The sequence below is a fragment of the Leopardus geoffroyi genome, chromosome C3, assembly GCF_018350155.1.
Source record: "Leopardus geoffroyi isolate Oge1 chromosome C3, O.geoffroyi_Oge1_pat1.0, whole genome shotgun sequence".
Taxonomy (NCBI): domain Eukaryota; kingdom Metazoa; phylum Chordata; class Mammalia; order Carnivora; family Felidae; genus Leopardus; species Leopardus geoffroyi.
Genome location: NC_059338.1, coordinates 80229336 through 80246359, shown reverse-complemented (window position 1 = coordinate 80246359; position 17024 = coordinate 80229336). Strand labels below are relative to the sequence as shown.

Here is a 17024-nt window from a genome sequence, read left to right as displayed (position 1 = left end):
GCGGACCAGATATGCCAGATCAGCCACTTTTGTCTGCAGGGGTGGGAGGGAAAAAAAGCTCGAGTCTGGCCTCTCCGGGAGTAAACGGGGGCTTTGCTACCATCTAAGACCAGGAGAGGGGTGTCATACACCCTACTCGTAGCACCTCATGCTGCCTTCTTATTCTTGGATTCTTCCTACTCATTTGCTTTGGTCTGAAATTTGAGCATTCACATGGGGTCTCTTTTGTTTGATCTTTCTTTGTCCATTTGTATCCGTAGCTTACATGGGAGTCAGTGAGGATGAGAAACTTGCCCGAGATCACACAGAAAGCCATAGTGCTTGGCTGGGCTGACTCCCGCTTTGTTTTTCTTCCCCTATACCTAATTGCAAGCATCCAACAGTTAGGTGAGCAGGAATCAGAAATATCCTCCACTCTTTCTGTCTAGAATTGACGACGACCGCCTGAGCTGCACCCGCTCTTTTTGGTCCCTAACGAAGACGGGACAATCACTGAATTCTAGAGCTCCTTGAGAGAAGGCATTTATTGCCAAGCGCCAAGGTCAAGCGTCTACTTACTGTGTGAGTGGGGCACCCTTTTCACCCTCTGACAGATGTATGTTGCATTCTTCAGAAACCAGGAATAGTATTCAAGACAGTACCTAAAGATTCCAATCAGAGTGGAAAGCAAACGTCATCCCTTGTGGCTAACGGAAGACAAGCATAATTTACAAAGTCACGGGTGCCTGGGTGGCTCAGTAGTTGAGCGTCCGACTCTTGATTTCGGCTCAGGTCCTGATCTCCCGGTTGTGAGATTGAGCCCCACTTTGGGCTCCGCACTGAGTGTGGAGCCTGCTTGGGATTCTCTCTCTCTCTCTCTCTCTCTCTCTCTCTCTCTCTGCCCCCCCTCTGCTCCCTTCCCACCCCCCTCAAAAAATAAATTAAAAAAAAGTCATAGCGGCCAATTATTCACAGCAAGGAGGCCCTCTCTATCTTTACAGGGTGTGTGGGGGGGGGGGGTGGGGGCAGAGGATGAGCCTGAGAGGCGGAAAAAGTTTAGACTTGGGAGTGAAGAGGCTGTATTTTTAGTCCTGGCATCTTCCCTTACTAGGACGTGTGGCTTCAGGCTGTGTATTCAATTCCGTGGGCCTCCGTGTTTCCATCTACACACGAGAGGAAACCATAGCGCCCACGCTCACCGGTTACCTCGAGGATTAAGCGAGGTAACACTTGCCCAGTTCCTGAGCAGGGCCGGGCTCGCCACAGGTGCTCAGCAAATGATGGTGTTCGTTTATGTATTTGGGGGGTGAGTTGGGGCAAGAGCGCAGGGCTGTTCCTGTGAACCAGGCAGCGAGTACTTGCGAAGTAATATCCCGCCCTGGGCCGGGCTGCAGGGATCTCTTCTCAGGGCTTCGGGGAAAGAGCGCTGGGCACATGCCTAGGGAGAAGAGCTCTCTGTGCCGCCGGCTCACCCCGGGACCCCGGGTCTTTGCTGCCCGAGCAGCTCCTCGTGGGATGCTTAAGGGGGTGCGGCCGACCAGCTTCTACTTTCCCTCCCATCGGCACCATTCTGTGAGTCCAGCAGACTCTGGGGAACAACTAACTGCTCGAGGAAAGCCGGCTGCAAAGACTCCCCAGGCTCCATCACCCTCAATTTACAGGACACAGAGACAGGGAGGGAACTGGGGCATGGGATGAACTGATTTGCCTGAGGACGCGCTGCTCTCAAGAGACAGGGCTGGATTTGTACCCCGGTGACCGGCTTCGTGCCAGAGCACAGCGCGATTCTAACGGGGCTATCCCCACTTTGCGGAAGGAGGCACTGAGGCTCAGAGAGGCTAAATGACTAGCCTCCATGGCTTCTAAGTGGCAGCGCCTAAATTTTTTTTAACCATATATTGAATTTATTATGTAAAAAGCTCACGCAAAACACCGAATGTCAAGAGATAAGAAGAATAAAACATCATGACGAGTCTAGAGAAAGAGAAACGAGAGTGAAAAATGAAAGAGTAAAAACTCGTAACTCATAGAAGTGGGAAAACCCTCCAAACGCATTCAAACTTATTAGTAATCAAACAACAGTTTTAAAACAATCGGATACTGGGGCGCCTGGGTGGCGCAGTCGGTTAAGCGTCTGACTTCAGCCAGGTCACGATCTCGCGGTCCGTGAGTTTGAGCCCCGCGTCCGGCTCTGGGCTGATGGCTCAGAGCCTGGAGCCTGTTTCCGATTCTGTGTCTCCCTCTCTCTCTGCCCCTCCCCCGTTCATGCTCTGTCTCTCTCTGTCTCAAAAATAAATAAAACATTAAAAAAAAAAATTAAAAAAAAAAAAAAACAATCGGATACCATTTCTGATCCATAAATTAAAAAATTTAAATGATCGCATCAGTGCTGGTGAAATTGTACGCCATTCTCGGTTGGAAAGCAGTTTGGCAATAGGCACCAAAAGCTTTAAGAATATTAATTCTTTTTAATGTAAGGTCCCTCTAAAAATACTGACCTTGGGGTCCAAATTATCTGGATTTAAATCCTGGCTTCTCCACTTACCAACTGTGTAAACTGAGGTGACTTAAATTAACATGCCTCAGTTTCTTCCTTTCTAAGATGAGAATAATTCTGATAAGTATCTACTTTACTGGATTATGAGGATTAAATGAATCAATACTTGCGAAGTTTTGGGAATAGTGCCTGGCACCATGTGCTGTGTAAGTTTGCTAAATGTGAATAGATTCAACTATTTTAACAACTTACTCCAAGAAATTGCCAGTTGAGAAAAAGCTTTATATACAAAATTATAAATTATCACTATGTATAATAGCAAAAAAAAAAAAGCTATAATAGAGGAATGGTTATATCATTGAAAATTAAAGAAATATGCATTCATTAAAATTATGTTTATGCCTAAATTTAAACCCAGGTCTGTTTGGTTTTAACCCTGCCCCTCCATACGGCACACGAACCTACCTACTAGCTTTGAGGGCCTGGCTCTGTGGCCCTAATCCCTCCCCACCCCCCTACCCCCAGTTAGCTTGACAGTGTGCAGGTGTGGCCAGATTTTCTTCTAACAGCCGCAAGTTGCTTAGAAAGCTTCCAAAACAGGGGTGCCTGGGTGGCTTAGTTGGTTAAGCATCCGACTTCGGCTCAGGTCATGAGCTCATGTTCGTGAGTTCGAGCCCCGCGTCCGGCTCTGTGCTGACAGCTCAGAACCTGGAGCCTGCTTCGGATTCTGGGTCTCCCTCTCTCTCTGCCCCTCCTCCCACCTCTCAAAAATAAACATAAAAAAGAAAGCTTCCAGAACAGAGAGAACATCAAACTACCCTGGGGATTGGGTTCAGTGTGTTGTGAATGAAGGAAGAAATGCACAGCTCAGAGCAGTAGCTGAAGCTATGGGAAGAGTGAAAACTTGTTTGCACGAGCTTACCAGGAGCCTGAGAGAGCAAAGTCCTTCTGGAAAGGGACCTATGCCGGGGACAGTGGCCGGTCACCCTTGCTGCAGCCACATTGCAGATCTCGGTGGACCTACAATGTTCCAGGCTGCCCATGCTATCTTTGCACCTGCTTTTTGCCTGGAGCGTCCCCTCCCATTTCCTGGCCCAGAAGCTTCTGTTGATTTCTCCATACAGCTCTAGTCCTTAGTTACCCTGGGGCCCACAGCGCATACTGTGGATCTGCTATGGCGCTTCTCATAGTTTTGCGATTTCTCTTTGCATGGCCGACTTCCCCACTCGAGCATGATTTTTTGATCACAGGGGCTGTGTGATTCAACAAACACACTGAGTAAAGCCAGCCTCCCACTCTGTCATTCGTAGCCTGTACTCAGGGTTTAGGAGGAGATTACAGAACAATTTACTATTAAGTTAAAATACAGGGAAAGGAAAGGATAAGCTCAGGTTCATAGATGCTTCATTTCTCTAAGTTTCAACTTAAAACTCCTCTCTGGAAACTTCTGCCTTCCTCCTTTATCCTTGCACCCAGTATTTGCTATATAGATAGTTTTTTAATGTAATTTTTCTCCAAGGGGATACAATGAATAGGTTCTGCCTCATGTGTAACTTGGTTCTGTCCCTTACTGTGTTATATATATATATTTTTAAATGTTTGTTTTTATTTTTTGAGAGAGAGTGAGAGAGACAGAGTGCGAGTGGGGGAGGAACAGAGAGAAAGGGAGACCCAGAATCTGAAGCAGGTTCCAGGCTCTGAGCTGTCAGCACGGAGCCCGACGTGGGGCTCGAACTCACCGACTGTGAGATCATGACCTCAGCCAAAGTCGGATGCTTGACTGACTCAGCCAACCAGGCATCCCTACTATGTTATATTTTGATTTGTGTTTATGACCATTGCTTTCTCTCATCTATGAGCCCCTCAGTTTCTGGGTCTATTTCTTTTTCTTTTATTTATTTATTTTGAGAGAGAGGGAGAAGGAGAGAGAGAGAGTTCCAAGCAGACTCCGAGCTGTCAGCATGGAGCCTGATGTGGGGTTTGATATGGGACTCAAACTCACGAACCACAAGACCATGACCTGAGCCAAAGTCGGACGCTTAACCAACTGAGCCGCCCAGGCACCCCTCTGGGTCTGTTTCTGATTCATCTCTCAATTCCTGTGGATCAGCCTAAAAGATAATTACTAGAGACTCAACTCGTGTTGTTGATTTGAAAAGCTGGTAGAAAAAAGTTCTAGCCGTGGTCTGATCCTGTAAGAAAGCATGGCTGCAATGACTCCATGTTGCTTGCTAACACCCTCGGGTCTATGGACCTTGCTCACCTCCCTCTCTGGGTGGAGGAAACATCCACACCGATTGAGGGATTCAAGACAAGGACACAATGAAAAGAGGCTGCAAACCTGCACAGGGTTCAGAGCCAGTGGCTGATGGAGATTTGAAAAGCTGAAGGGTCATGAGTGGACTCTGAAAGTGACATTAAAGACCGGAGAGATTGGCCCCGGGCCACCGGAGCAGAAGTATTCAGCCACATTTGTTTGGTTCTGGATTTACAACCAATAAGAAACTCCAGAAGAAAGGGTAGAAAGTCTGCACTCTCAAGGGCGGGAAACTGCCCACGCCCAGAACTTCTAATATGAAACCCTGTCTGCCTTCTGAATTTCTTTTTACAGTCTTCACGTTTGGCCAGCAAATGAGTGTCAGGGATTTAGAAAGATCTGGAATGTAGATGGGCATACCCTCTGACTATTCTCTTCTGGCAGATCTCACCAGGCTGAGGCCCCTGGGGACTCCAGGACCCCACGAAGTCCTGTGAGATCATTGCACCAGGTGTGACGGAGCTCGGCTCAGCTCGACTCGACTCAACTCAGTTGCACTCGTGGTCCTGGGGACCCAGAAATGAATGAGGTTCCATACTGGCTCGCAAGGAAGTGATGGTCTAGTAGAAGACTGGAGAGTCGATTCCTTGACGTACCCCTGTCACCTCTCTCTGCCCGGTCACCTGGTGGCCGGCAGAGCATCCACACGGCATAAGCAGCCTCTAAATACTGACTCTGGAAGGTGGCAACTGGCCCAGGTTACCTCATGGCCTCCATCCTGGGGTCTCTCTTCTGGCTCATGCAGAGGCATTGCTGGAAAAAGCGGCACAGCTCCATCAGGCAAGGGTTGAGCTTCCGGATGGCCAGGGGGAGGGGAGCGGCTGTGACGGCCCCCTCTTCGACCAGCAGCCGAGGACACCCTGGAAGATGCAACCCCAGACTGCTGAAATCAACAAGGTTTGAGCAAAAGCATCTTCTCCCTGTGCTTTAGTAAGTAGAGTCTCCCCGGATCTCAGGTGGCTCTGAGAGGGACAGGTGAGACAGTCTTGCTTCCTCAGTGCCCGGAAGAGCCGCCGTGAGAATGCACGAGACAGGTGGGGAAGGTTTCACTGAGAGCAAATATTGAAAAAGGATCTAGGGGCGCCTGGGTGGCTCAGTCGGTTGAGCTTCCGACTTCGGCACAGGTCATGATCTCACACTCCGTGAGTTCGAGCCCTGCGTCGGGCTCTGGGCTGACAGCTCAGCCCGGAGCCTGCTTCGGATTCTGTGTCTCCCTCTCACTCTGCCCCTCTCCCACTCGTGCTCTGTCTTTCTCTGCCTCTCAAAGATAAAGAAACATAATGGAAAAAAAAAGGATCTAAAGCATTAAACAGCAATGGATCAGGTGGAGGCATTTCCAGCGTGAGGGGTAGAGGATATGGTGACTCATATCAGGCAAGGGGATGGTTTGCTGGGAACTTCATAGGGAAGTGGAGAATAATTTGATGGAGCAGTGGGTATGGGGTGCGTGTGTGTGTGCGTGCATGTGAGTGCGCGTGAGCGTGTGCAGGCATGGGTATATGTGTTTGGCATGGGTATGTGGGCACGACTGTGTACACGTGCATGGGTATACGTTACCAGATGATAACCGCGAGGATTAAATGAGAAAAAGATTTGTACGAAGCATGTTGCAAAGTTCCTGGCGTGGAATAAACACTAGACGGTAGCGATTATTATTGATTTACTAAAAATGTATTGAACATTCCCTGCTTGTCGGGCAGAATAGACACAAGAGATACAACACTAAATAAGAAAGGAAAAGAGGCTTCCTCTTACAGAGCTCACCTTCTAGTGATTCGAAGATTATACTAGGATATTGATAATAATCTTCCAACAAAGAATCACCAGCTGCTATCAAGAAAAAGGATCTAAAACCTGGAAATAAGTTCTGGGTATTGTTCAGCAGACTCTGTGGGGATTATCTGGTTATATAAGAGTGTGTGCCTTTGACTGATTTATTGAGTAGGTTTTTACCACTCTGAAGAGGTTAGCTGATAGCAATGTAAATGCATTTTATGTGGTAAAGGTGCAATTGATTTTTGTCCAGTAAAAAAAAAAAAAAAAAAAAGAATTTATTGCTGTAGGATATCGGTTAGCAAATTTGCTTCCAAATTCCTAGGATCGATTATAAAGATCCCTGTTCCTCAAACTCTATTGAACAAATCTTAATTCATTAATTAATGGTTGAATAATATTTCTGACATGTGTTCATTTCTTATTTTTGTGAGTCATGTTTTTACCTTTTTGCAAATTAAAATTTAGCAGTTTTATAAGTATATATATATATATTTATTTTTATTTTTAATTCCAGTGTAGTTAACTGTGTTATATTAGTTGCAGGTATACAATATAGTAATTCAGCAATTCCATGTATTATTCCGTGTTCATCAAGATAAGTGTACTCTTGGGGCACCTGGGTGGCTCGGTCGGTTGGGCATCCAACTTCAGCTCAGGTCATGATCTCACGGTTTGTGAGTTCGAGCCCCACAATGGGCTCTGTGCTCACAGCCCAGAGACTGGAACCTGCTTCGGAGTCTGTGTCTCTCTCTCTCTCTCTGTCCCTCTCCCTCTCACACTCTGTCTCTCTCTCTCAAAAATAAATAAATACTAAAAAAGAAGATAAGTGTACTCTTAATCCCCGTCACCTATGTATCCCATCCCCCGCCCCCCGACTTCCCCTCTGGTAATCATCTGTTTGTTCTCTATAGTTAAGAGTCTGTTTCTTGGTTTCTCTCTCCCTCTCTCTCTCTCTTTCTGTTTTTTTTCCCTTTGTTTTGATTCCTAAATTCCATATATGAGTGAAATCATATGGTATTTGTCTTTCTTTGACTTAATTTCATTTAGCATTATACTCTCTAGCTCCACCCGCGTTGCTGCAAAGGGCGAGATTTCATTCTTTTTATGGCTGAGTGCTATTCTATTGTGTATGCATACAGCATCTTCTTTATCCATTCATCTATCGGTTGTGTATTTATTAAAGTGGAGAGAGGGCTTATAGTGTTCGAGAACGATTTCATTAAAAACGTAGGAAGGAAATGTATTTTGAATTTTATCCTGAGTCAATCAGAACAGTAAACCCTCCAGGGCATTTGTCAATTTTTGTAAAGATGCTATGACTTTTTGCTTTAACTTACTGAGCACGTGATACATATCAGGTACTTTCCTAAGTTCCGTACCTACATTATTTCATTTAATCCTCATGAAAGCATGTAGTGTGGATATCAGAAGTACTATTTTATAGGAGAGGACACGGAGGGTCTGATTGATTCTTCAGTTTGATCAGTTCTACAGCAGATAGTGACCTTGGCAAGACCTGAGTCTGGAACCTATGCTTGTAACCACCATACTTTACGGGCTGGACATCCTTAACATTCCTGAGGCTCAACATCCACATCCCCTCTCCCCTTCCCAGCGTCTCCCAGGCTTCTTCATCTCAGGAAATGGCACTTCACCGCTCAGTCGTTCAAACTTGGGAATAACGTTTGGTGACCTCCTGGTGATCACTCTACTGTCATTGCATCCTCTTGATTCTGTCTCTTGAGCACCACTCGAGTCTCCTTATGCACACAACCAGCTCCTAGCTCCAGCCCCCATCATCTGTGGCTGTGGTTAGTACAAGTCTCCTCACCAGTATCTCTGCTCCTCCCCTCCCCTCTTTAGTCTCCACTCTGCAGCCAGAGAAAACTTTCTGCACCACAAACCTGACCATGTCCCTTCCTCTTGTCCAAGGAGAGGTCCACGCTCCTTCCATGGCCCTGGGGACCTCCCCCTTGCCAGCCTCTGCACCCTCACTCCTCATCATTCTTTCTTGTAGCATCAGAACTCCAGCCACAGGGAATTTCTCAGCCCCTGGGAAACATCGTCCTTTCCTGCCCCAGTGCCTTTGCATAAGCTGTGCCTCTGCGTAGAATGCATATTTAGAGGCAGCCCTGTGCAGATGCCTCTTTCTTTTTTTAATTTTTTAGATTTATTTATTCTGAGAGAGAGAGAGAGAGAGAAAGAGACAGAGAGAGAGAGAGAGACAGAGAGAGAATCCCAAGCAGGCTCCATACTTAACATATGTAGCCCCATATGGTGCTTGAACTCACGAACCGTGAGACCATGACCTGAGCCGAGATCAAGAGTCCAGATGCTTAACCGACTGAACCACCCAGGCGCCCCAGATGCCTCTTTCTTAATCAGGGGAAACTTCTTCAACAATTCCTCCAAATGGAGCTAATCTCTCCTTCTCTGCATGCACACAGCATTTACCTCTTTTTCTCTAAAGAAACTTCTCAATCTCTCCCTCAAACTGTGATTATGTTGTACAAATGGAGCATCTTGGGAGAGATAACCTAGAAGGTTGGGATGAGCACAGGCTTTGGAATTAGACAAATCTAGGCTCAAAATAGAGTCACATTTTATCTGTAGTGATCACCGAAATTGCCTCATGAAGATAACACTACCTACCTTGCGGAATTATCGCAAAAAGAAAAAGAAAAAATAGGCTTAGCACGGTGCCTGGGAAACAGTAGGAGCTCAGTAAACACTCATTGAATGGATGAATGAGTAAATCTCAAAAGACTCTGCGGCATGATTTGTGTGTGTGTGTGTGTGTGTGTGTGTGTGTGAATGGAAACAATCATTTATTGGAAGTCGTCAAACCCCTTTATTTTATACGTATATTGCTTATCAGATGGATGGTTGGATAGAAGGATAGAAACACAGAGATAGATAGATAGATAGATGATATACAGAGCTATATAAGTAGATATAGATACAGAAAAAGATATACATACAGATAGTTTTAAATACAGTTAACTTGTTTTCTGAAACTCAGGCTGACAACTGCCCTTATCTGCTCCAATAATGTGTTTCTTTAGAACCTCTGGGGGAAAATGGCTATAATTTGGGCCGGCAGTATAATCATGGCTTTGTGTCTGAAAGGCCCATTCACCGCAGGTTGGGCGGGGGTTGGAGGCAGATCTCTGCTGTATGAAAAAAAGAGGCTGTGTCGTCCCCAGGAATTTAATAATGCTCCACTGACATATGACTGGAGAGTCCAGGAACATTCAGAAAACTAGTATAGAAAGGCGTCCAGGAGTAGGAGGGGCCTGAGGATTCAAAGCCGCTTTGAAGGACTCACTTTGTATCAATTTCTGTCATACAGAACAGAAAGGAAGGGAGTGAGGCATCCCAAAGTGGAAAGATGCAACGCATCCCCAGACACCGAAGCCCTGGGCCTCTGTGAGGGATCTCGAAAACCCAGCCATTTAGCCCTGGACATAAGCCTCCTCGAGAATTCCATAAAAACGAGGTGTCAGAGGTGGGGAAGGCAGGGTGTCCTTTAAAATGGAACAAAAAGCAGGGCGCCTGGATGGCTCAGTCGGTTGAGCGTCTGAATTCGGCTCAGGTCATGATCTCACGGTTCGTGGGTTTGAGCCCTGCATCGGGCTCTGTGCTGACGGCTCGGAGCCTGGAACCTGCTTCGGATTCTGTGTCTCCCTCTCTCTCTTCCCCTCCCCCACTCACGTTCTGTCTCTCTCTCTCTCTCTCTCTCTCAAAAATAAAAAATAAAAAAACATAAAAAATAATAACAAAATAAAATGGAACACGAGTAAATTGCACCTGGGGAATGGAGGTTGAGTTTCGGAGTCATCCTTTACCCCTTACCCCTTCTGCTGCCCCGTGGACATCAGGCTCATTAAAGGAACAGCCTCTGTTTGGCTAAGCGCACAGCCCCTAGCTCAATAGGCGTTCACTCGATACAAGTTGATTGGATGAAGTTATGCGGAACTCTGTCGTTCCAAATCTCTTCCCCACACATTACCTTACTCAATCCAAAACCCGGGAGGGATAAAGACAGTTTTAGTGCCTGCAATGATTGTTATTATTCCTACTTCACAGTCGAGGGAGCTGAATTCCTGAAGCTGAGCGCAGGAGACCCCCTCTGCAGTAAATGGCAGAGCTAGGATTGAATCCCAGCGGTCCGAACCTAAATTTATCAAACAGACCTCTTTTTGTGGCACGACACAACCTCGTTCCAAACAAACAAAAGCCACAGAGCGGCGGACTGCTGGTACGTACTAGAAACCTGGTGGGGTCCCGGGGCCAGGGCTGGTTCCTCTCCAGGGGCAAATGGCCAGGCCAACGGGGCGTCACCTGCAGGGGGCGAGAATGGCCTCGCAAAAGTCAGCGTGAACTGGCCTTGGGTTATACACACAACCGAAGAATCATAGCACCTTCAGGATGAAAAGTTCTTGAAAGTTCTCTAGGGAAACTGTGGCCTAGAAAGAGGGAGTGCTTTATGCAAACCACAGGACCATTTCATAAGACAGCAAGACTTGTAAACCAGTTCTCCTGCCCCTTTTCCCGGGAGAACCAGTAAAGTACAGTGACCAGGTTAGTCAGCCTGCAGGCTCTCCTGTCCTCTTGAGCCCCTGCCCCAAAGCCACACGGTGTTGGGTTTCTCTTCCCAGATGCACGGTCTTACCTGTTTGTGGGTATCTAGGGGCTGGTGCCTTGGTTGGATTCGGGGTCTGTGTGCCAGGGGTGAAGGTTCCTGGGAGGAAATGAGAGAGGTGTAAGCTCGTGGTTTTTGTTTTTGGAATTTTTCAAAAGTTTATTTATTTTGAGAGAGACAGAGAGAGAGAGAAGGGGGTGGGCAGAAAGAGAGGGAGAGAGACAGAATCCCAAGCAGGCTCCGTGTTGTCAGTGCAGAGCCCCATGCTGGGCTCGAACCCATGAAGCGTGAGATCATGACCTGAGCCGAGATGAACAGCTGGACGCTTAACTGACTGACCCACCCAGGCGCCCCGAGCCTGTGTTTGATCTCGGGATGCCCGATGGGGGGAAGAGGCCCTATGCCACAGGTCCTGCCCTAGTCAACCAGCGGCGGTTATTAAGCCAGGTACCTGGCAGGGCAGTAAGGATGCAGACCGGAGGAGGAGATAGAACTTGCAATGGCGGCACTCCCAGGGTAGAGGAGGAAACGGGCAACGGATGCCATGGGGAAGCCGCCGATCCTGGCACGAAATGAAGAAGTGGATGGGACGGCAGTGGCGTGGCACGGGCAGCGTCCAAGCACCGCTGCTCCTGGGCGAAGCGAACGTGCTTTTCGCTCCTCTGCGTCCGGGCACAGGCTCAGTGCACGCTCAGCGCATCTTCACCCTCAAGCATGGGCTCATCTCAACGATTCTCTTGATCATGCTCATAAAGTCGTGGTGAAGGGCCACCTCGGGGCATGATCCTTGCGGTCAAGATCCTGGCCCCCGGCCAACCTGATAACACAGCCTCCTGGCAGGGGGTGAGGGAGGGGGAGATTGGTCAGGGGTGAGGCTGACCCACACCTGAGCAGCGAATGGGGGGCTGGGGACGGGTGACGTCTTCTCTGAGACCCAAGAAGTACAGTGGTTAGCGAGCAGATCAGGTCCATGGGCAGTCTTGCCATTTTCTCCAAGCGGGCCAACAGCTATTTTGGATTCCTCTTCAATTACGGGGCTCCTACTCATCAGCTAAGCCCCTGAACCCGGAAGGCGTCAACTGATGCTTGCTACCGGGGCGTGTTTCTGTGCGGTTCTAGAAACTGAGCCGCTCTCGGCGCAACCCCAACACAGAGTTCACTAGTCTGTGATCGCTGGTTACAGTTGAACGAAAGGACCGCAGACTCGCAGGTGATCAGAGACGAAAGGGACCCAGGGCGAGAGCAGAGGCATGCTCCGCTCTGGCGGTGTCCCGTTTGCCACTGCCCTTGGGGAAGCGCGTCTCCGGGGGCTGTGGCCATGCTGCGCTGTGGGTGCCGTGGGACCAGTTAGTAGGAGCTGCCATTGACTGGGTGGGGCCAGGGTGCTGTGTGCTGAGATCAACACGTCACCCGGGCCACCCGATCCAATCCTCACAGCCACTCTGAAAGCAGGTATCGCCTCCCCCGTTTTGAAGATGAAAAACCCAGGCCTCAGAGAGATCAAGAGAGCCGCCTAAGGACAGACAGCAGCAACGGTGGAATCAGGGTCCCAGCCCAGCTGTGTCTGAAATAAAGACCAGAGCGCATGGCCTCGGGCCATGCTGGATGCTGGCATCCAGCTAGCCCAAACCAAAGGCGTTAGCTTTTAGTTTCCCTGTGCAATCATGTGAGGTGCTACTCCGATTACAGCTATCAAAATTGCATTTCCGCGTCTGTTTGCGCAATTGCGATTTCGAGCCTCAAGTCGAGACTTGGCACTTAGGCCCTTTCTTACGAAATGTAGGTAGTTCGACACATTTTCCTGAGTGCCTGCTGTGTTTCCTGAGAACTGGAGATTAAAGACTCAGGCCCTTGAGGAGAGTGTGGCCCAGAGGGAGGAAGGGCCAGTTAATGGACACTAAACACCAACGATGAGTGTTATGACATAGGGACTCTGGTGAGCGTGGATGGAGGGCCTTGGGCTGCAGGTTCCAGAGGAAGTGATTTCAAAAACAAATACAACAAAACATGTATTTGGTTAGAGGAGTAGAAAATATAGAAAATTCATGTCAGTGGAGTGAAAACAAATTAAAATCATAGCTACTTCCTGGTTATAGTCAAGGTTAATATGTGGTGAAGTTTTTTCAGTCTTATTTTGTTCTATGTTCTATTTTCTGTGTATATTTATTACACACCCATAAAAACAAATACACGTAGAAATATAGTGTTGGGATCACATTTGACAATTTTTCTCTTGCTTTTGTTAGAACTCAGGCTTTCCTGATAGTAAAAATGATTACGTATTAACGTATATACAATTATATTTGTGTACATAAGTAATGAACATGCTACGTTACATTGCATATACAGCTTGTATATGTAATTAATGTAATAACATTAATACATAATAATACTCCACCAAAAAGGCAGTCGCATTCTCTGGAGTGAACAATGTTGGCTCTTACTGGTCACACGTTTCATGGACAGTGAAACCCAGGGAAAAGAAGACATTGGAATGTGGGCACGTAAAAGAGAGAGGATGTGGGAGATTCCTGCGAAGAAGGAGTTTTCATTCATTCATTCATTCATTCGCTCACTCATCCAAGATGGGAAGAAAAGGGTTGGGGTAAAGAGAAGGAAGAGAGGGTTCACCTTATGATTATTAATTATGGTGCCAACTTATGGTTTATTACTTTTCTGTGTGTGCATTACATTTTAAAAATTTAGAAAATGTGGGGCGCCTGGGTGGCTCAGTCGGTGGAGCGTCCGACTTGGGCTCAGGTCGCGATCTCACCGTTCACGAGTTCGCGCCCCACATCAGGCTCTGTGCTGCCAGCTCAGGGCCTGGAGCCTGCTTCCGATTCTGTGTCTCCCTCTGTCTCTGTCCCTCCCCCTCTCATACTCTCTCTCTCTCAAAAATAAACATAAGAAAATATAAAACAAATAAAAATTTAGAAAATGTTTTAAAAACGGACAATGCTAACTTCAGTGAACATCCCCTCTTACCTGAGGCTGGGCTGGCCTGGGATGAGCTGCCCTGTGTGGATGCTGCCCCAGCGGGTGGCCCAGAAAGGCTCCACGTGGTCATGGCCTCTGCAGGAGATGTGGGTGTGGAGGACGATGTTTCCCAGGGAGGCCCTCCGGGTGCTTTCTCACCCATGGTCTGAGCCCAGGGCACAGGTAGGTTGGAAGTCCACGCCTGACTGCTGGTTGTCACCCATGGAGTCCGGGCCACCCTCCTGGTAGCTGCACATGGGGCAGTAACAGAAGACTTTTAATTCTTGACCATTTTGATTCAGGTATAAAATTACCAAAACGTTGAAATGTTACCAAATGTAATGTGCATGCATAATACAGATGACCCAGGGACTTACGCTCTACCCTGACCTGGAATAAATGGACCACGGTAAACTTTATTTTCCTAATTACCAACAAGAGAGACACGTCCAGGGGCACCTGGCTGGCTCAGTCAGTAGAGCATGTGACTCGATCTCAGGGCTGTGAGTTCGAGCCCCACATTGGATGTAGAGATTGCTTAAAAATAAAATCTTGGGGCAACCTGGGTGGCTCAGTCAGTTGAGCGTCTGACTTCACCTCACGTCATGATGTTGTAGTTCGTGGGTTCGAGCCCCGTGTCGGGCTCTGTGCTGACAGCTCAGAGCCTGGAGCCTGCTTCAGATTCTGTGTCTCCCTCTCTGCCCTTCCCCTGCTCATACTCTGTCTCGCTCTGTCTCAAAAATAAACATAAAAAAAATCTTAAAAAAAAACGAGAAAGAAACCTGCAAATCCCTTGGACGTCCGAACAATCAGCTAAAGTGTGTGTTCGGGGGCAGTGGGTTCCCTCAAAGTTAAGAGCACATTTCTCATCTCATGATCTAGAGGAAAGGTTAAGGGGTTTGAGGTAAGGAGACCTGGAGGGGAAATTCTGTTCCTGCCTCCCCCATGTTGTGAAATTTGGGACAAATGACTTCACATTGTTTTTTGGTGTTATCATCAAAATGGAGATGATGATAATGCTACTGATAACAATGCAATATCACGGCATTTGAGGAAGAACTTCTCTTCTCTTCTCTTCTCTTCTCTTCGTGGCCTTTTAAACAATTGCTGGGGGTTCTCTCTTGCTCATTTCCATGATAGGAATTAAAATAACTTTTTTTCAAGTTTTTAAAAATAACCCGTTGGGCTCCTGGGTGGCTCAGTTGGTTAAGCAGCCGACACGTGGTTTTGGCTCAGGTCATGATCTCACGGTTCGTGGGTTCGAGCCTTGCATCTGGCTCCCTGCTGACAGCATGGAGCCTGCTTGGGAGTCTCTGTCTCTCCCTCTTTCTCTGCCCCTCCCCTGCTCTCTCTCTCTCTCCCTCTCTCTCTCAAAATAAATAAACTTAAAAAACAAAACAAAAAACTCACCCCCTTGGAAAACTTTAACTCTATAAGTTAAGTTGGGAACAAATGCCATCTTGAAAATATTCAGATTTCTTGGGGCGCCTGGTGGCTCAGTGGGTTAAACATCCAACTTCGGCTCAGGTCATGATCTCACGGTTCGAGAGTTTGAACCCCACATTGGGGTCTGTGCTGACAGCTCAGAGCCTGGAGCCTGCTTTGGATTCTGTCTCCCTCTCTCTCTGACCCTCCCCCGCTCACACTCTGCCTCTCTCCCTCTCCCCGTCTCTCTCTCTCAAAAATAAATGCACCTTTAAAAAATTACAAATTTTTAAAAAAATATTTAGATTTCTCATCCAGAACATGGTATATCACTTCCTTTATTTCACTCGATCTTAGCCAAAAGGCCGAGAAGTGATATCACATCATTTATTTAAATATGCATGTATTTCTCCCATTAAAGTTTTATAGTTTTTTCTTGTATAAAACCCAGCACTTTTCCTGCTAGGCTTGTAGCTATTTTACGATTTTTCTTGCCACTAGCCATCACATCATTTTTAAAAAATATTATTCTAGGAAACTTTCTAATTATGGGTAATTGTCAAGATACTGGCTATGGTACTAACGACTTTCTGGTCGGTGAAGTTGATTGCTTTTCCTCATTCTTGTTTTCCTGCTTGCCTGACTCCCATCAGTTCTCACCTTCTCCCAGAAGCCCCTTCACTGGGCTCCCCAGGACAATAGCTCTTTGTAGGCTAGATGTAACTCTCAGTTCACATGCCTGTGTCTCCCTCCCTGGTTGGCGAGCTCAAGTACGAAATGAAACATTGATAGAGCTGCGTTTTCAACAGCCAGTCTGGAGTCTGGTAGTAAATACACGTCTTGATGAGTGGGTGGGTGAATGAATGAATGAATGAATGAATCTTATGACTGGTCCCTTGTCAGAACTCACTGAGGCACTATTGGCTTTTAACGAAAGAGTTATCTCAGTTGTATCTTGTTTCCAAATAGCACGAGCACGGCTTTTCATCTTCAGTGACACCAGTGATGGTGTCCACAAAGGTGGTGGGGAAGGAGGAACCCCCTGGCACGCCGTCCGTGGCAGATTTCCATGCTGGCATCATGTCGTTAACATATTCTTGGCATCATTATCCAGCCAGTTTTAAATCAGCCTAACGCTGCCATAAAAGTCCACCATTTAGTGTTCATTTCAGAAGAGATATTGCTAAGTGCTTTGCCAAAATAAAAATACCTTATCCTTCAATGTACTTCACTTGTGTCAGATATTCTTACTGATATGCTTATTGGGGGATGCTGAGTGAGAGGGATCAGGGAGACTTCTGTACTATTTTTGCAACATCTTGTGAGTCTTAAACTATTTCAGAATAAAAGCCATACACGTGAGGGTTAGCAGGACATTATGCCAATGATATTTGGCGCTTTGGCTTGTC

At 47.1% G+C, this 17024-nt stretch overlaps 1 protein-coding gene across 1 annotated transcript in view; it reads right to left on the bottom strand.

Moving 5' to 3' along the window:
* Positions 1-17024, bottom strand: part of HHLA1 (HERV-H LTR-associating 1) — a 37128-nt gene that overhangs the window by 2711 nt on the left and 17393 nt on the right. The window contains exons 11-15 of the mRNA XM_045456148.1: positions 14200-14439; positions 11245-11313; positions 10839-10913; positions 5497-5653; positions 559-641 (exon numbers count right to left, since the gene is read on the bottom strand). Coding sequence (XP_045312104.1) covers positions 559-641; positions 5497-5653; positions 10839-10913; positions 11245-11313; positions 14200-14439 — 624 coding nt within the window. The remainder of the gene's footprint in view (positions 1-558; positions 642-5496; positions 5654-10838; positions 10914-11244; positions 11314-14199; positions 14440-17024) is intronic.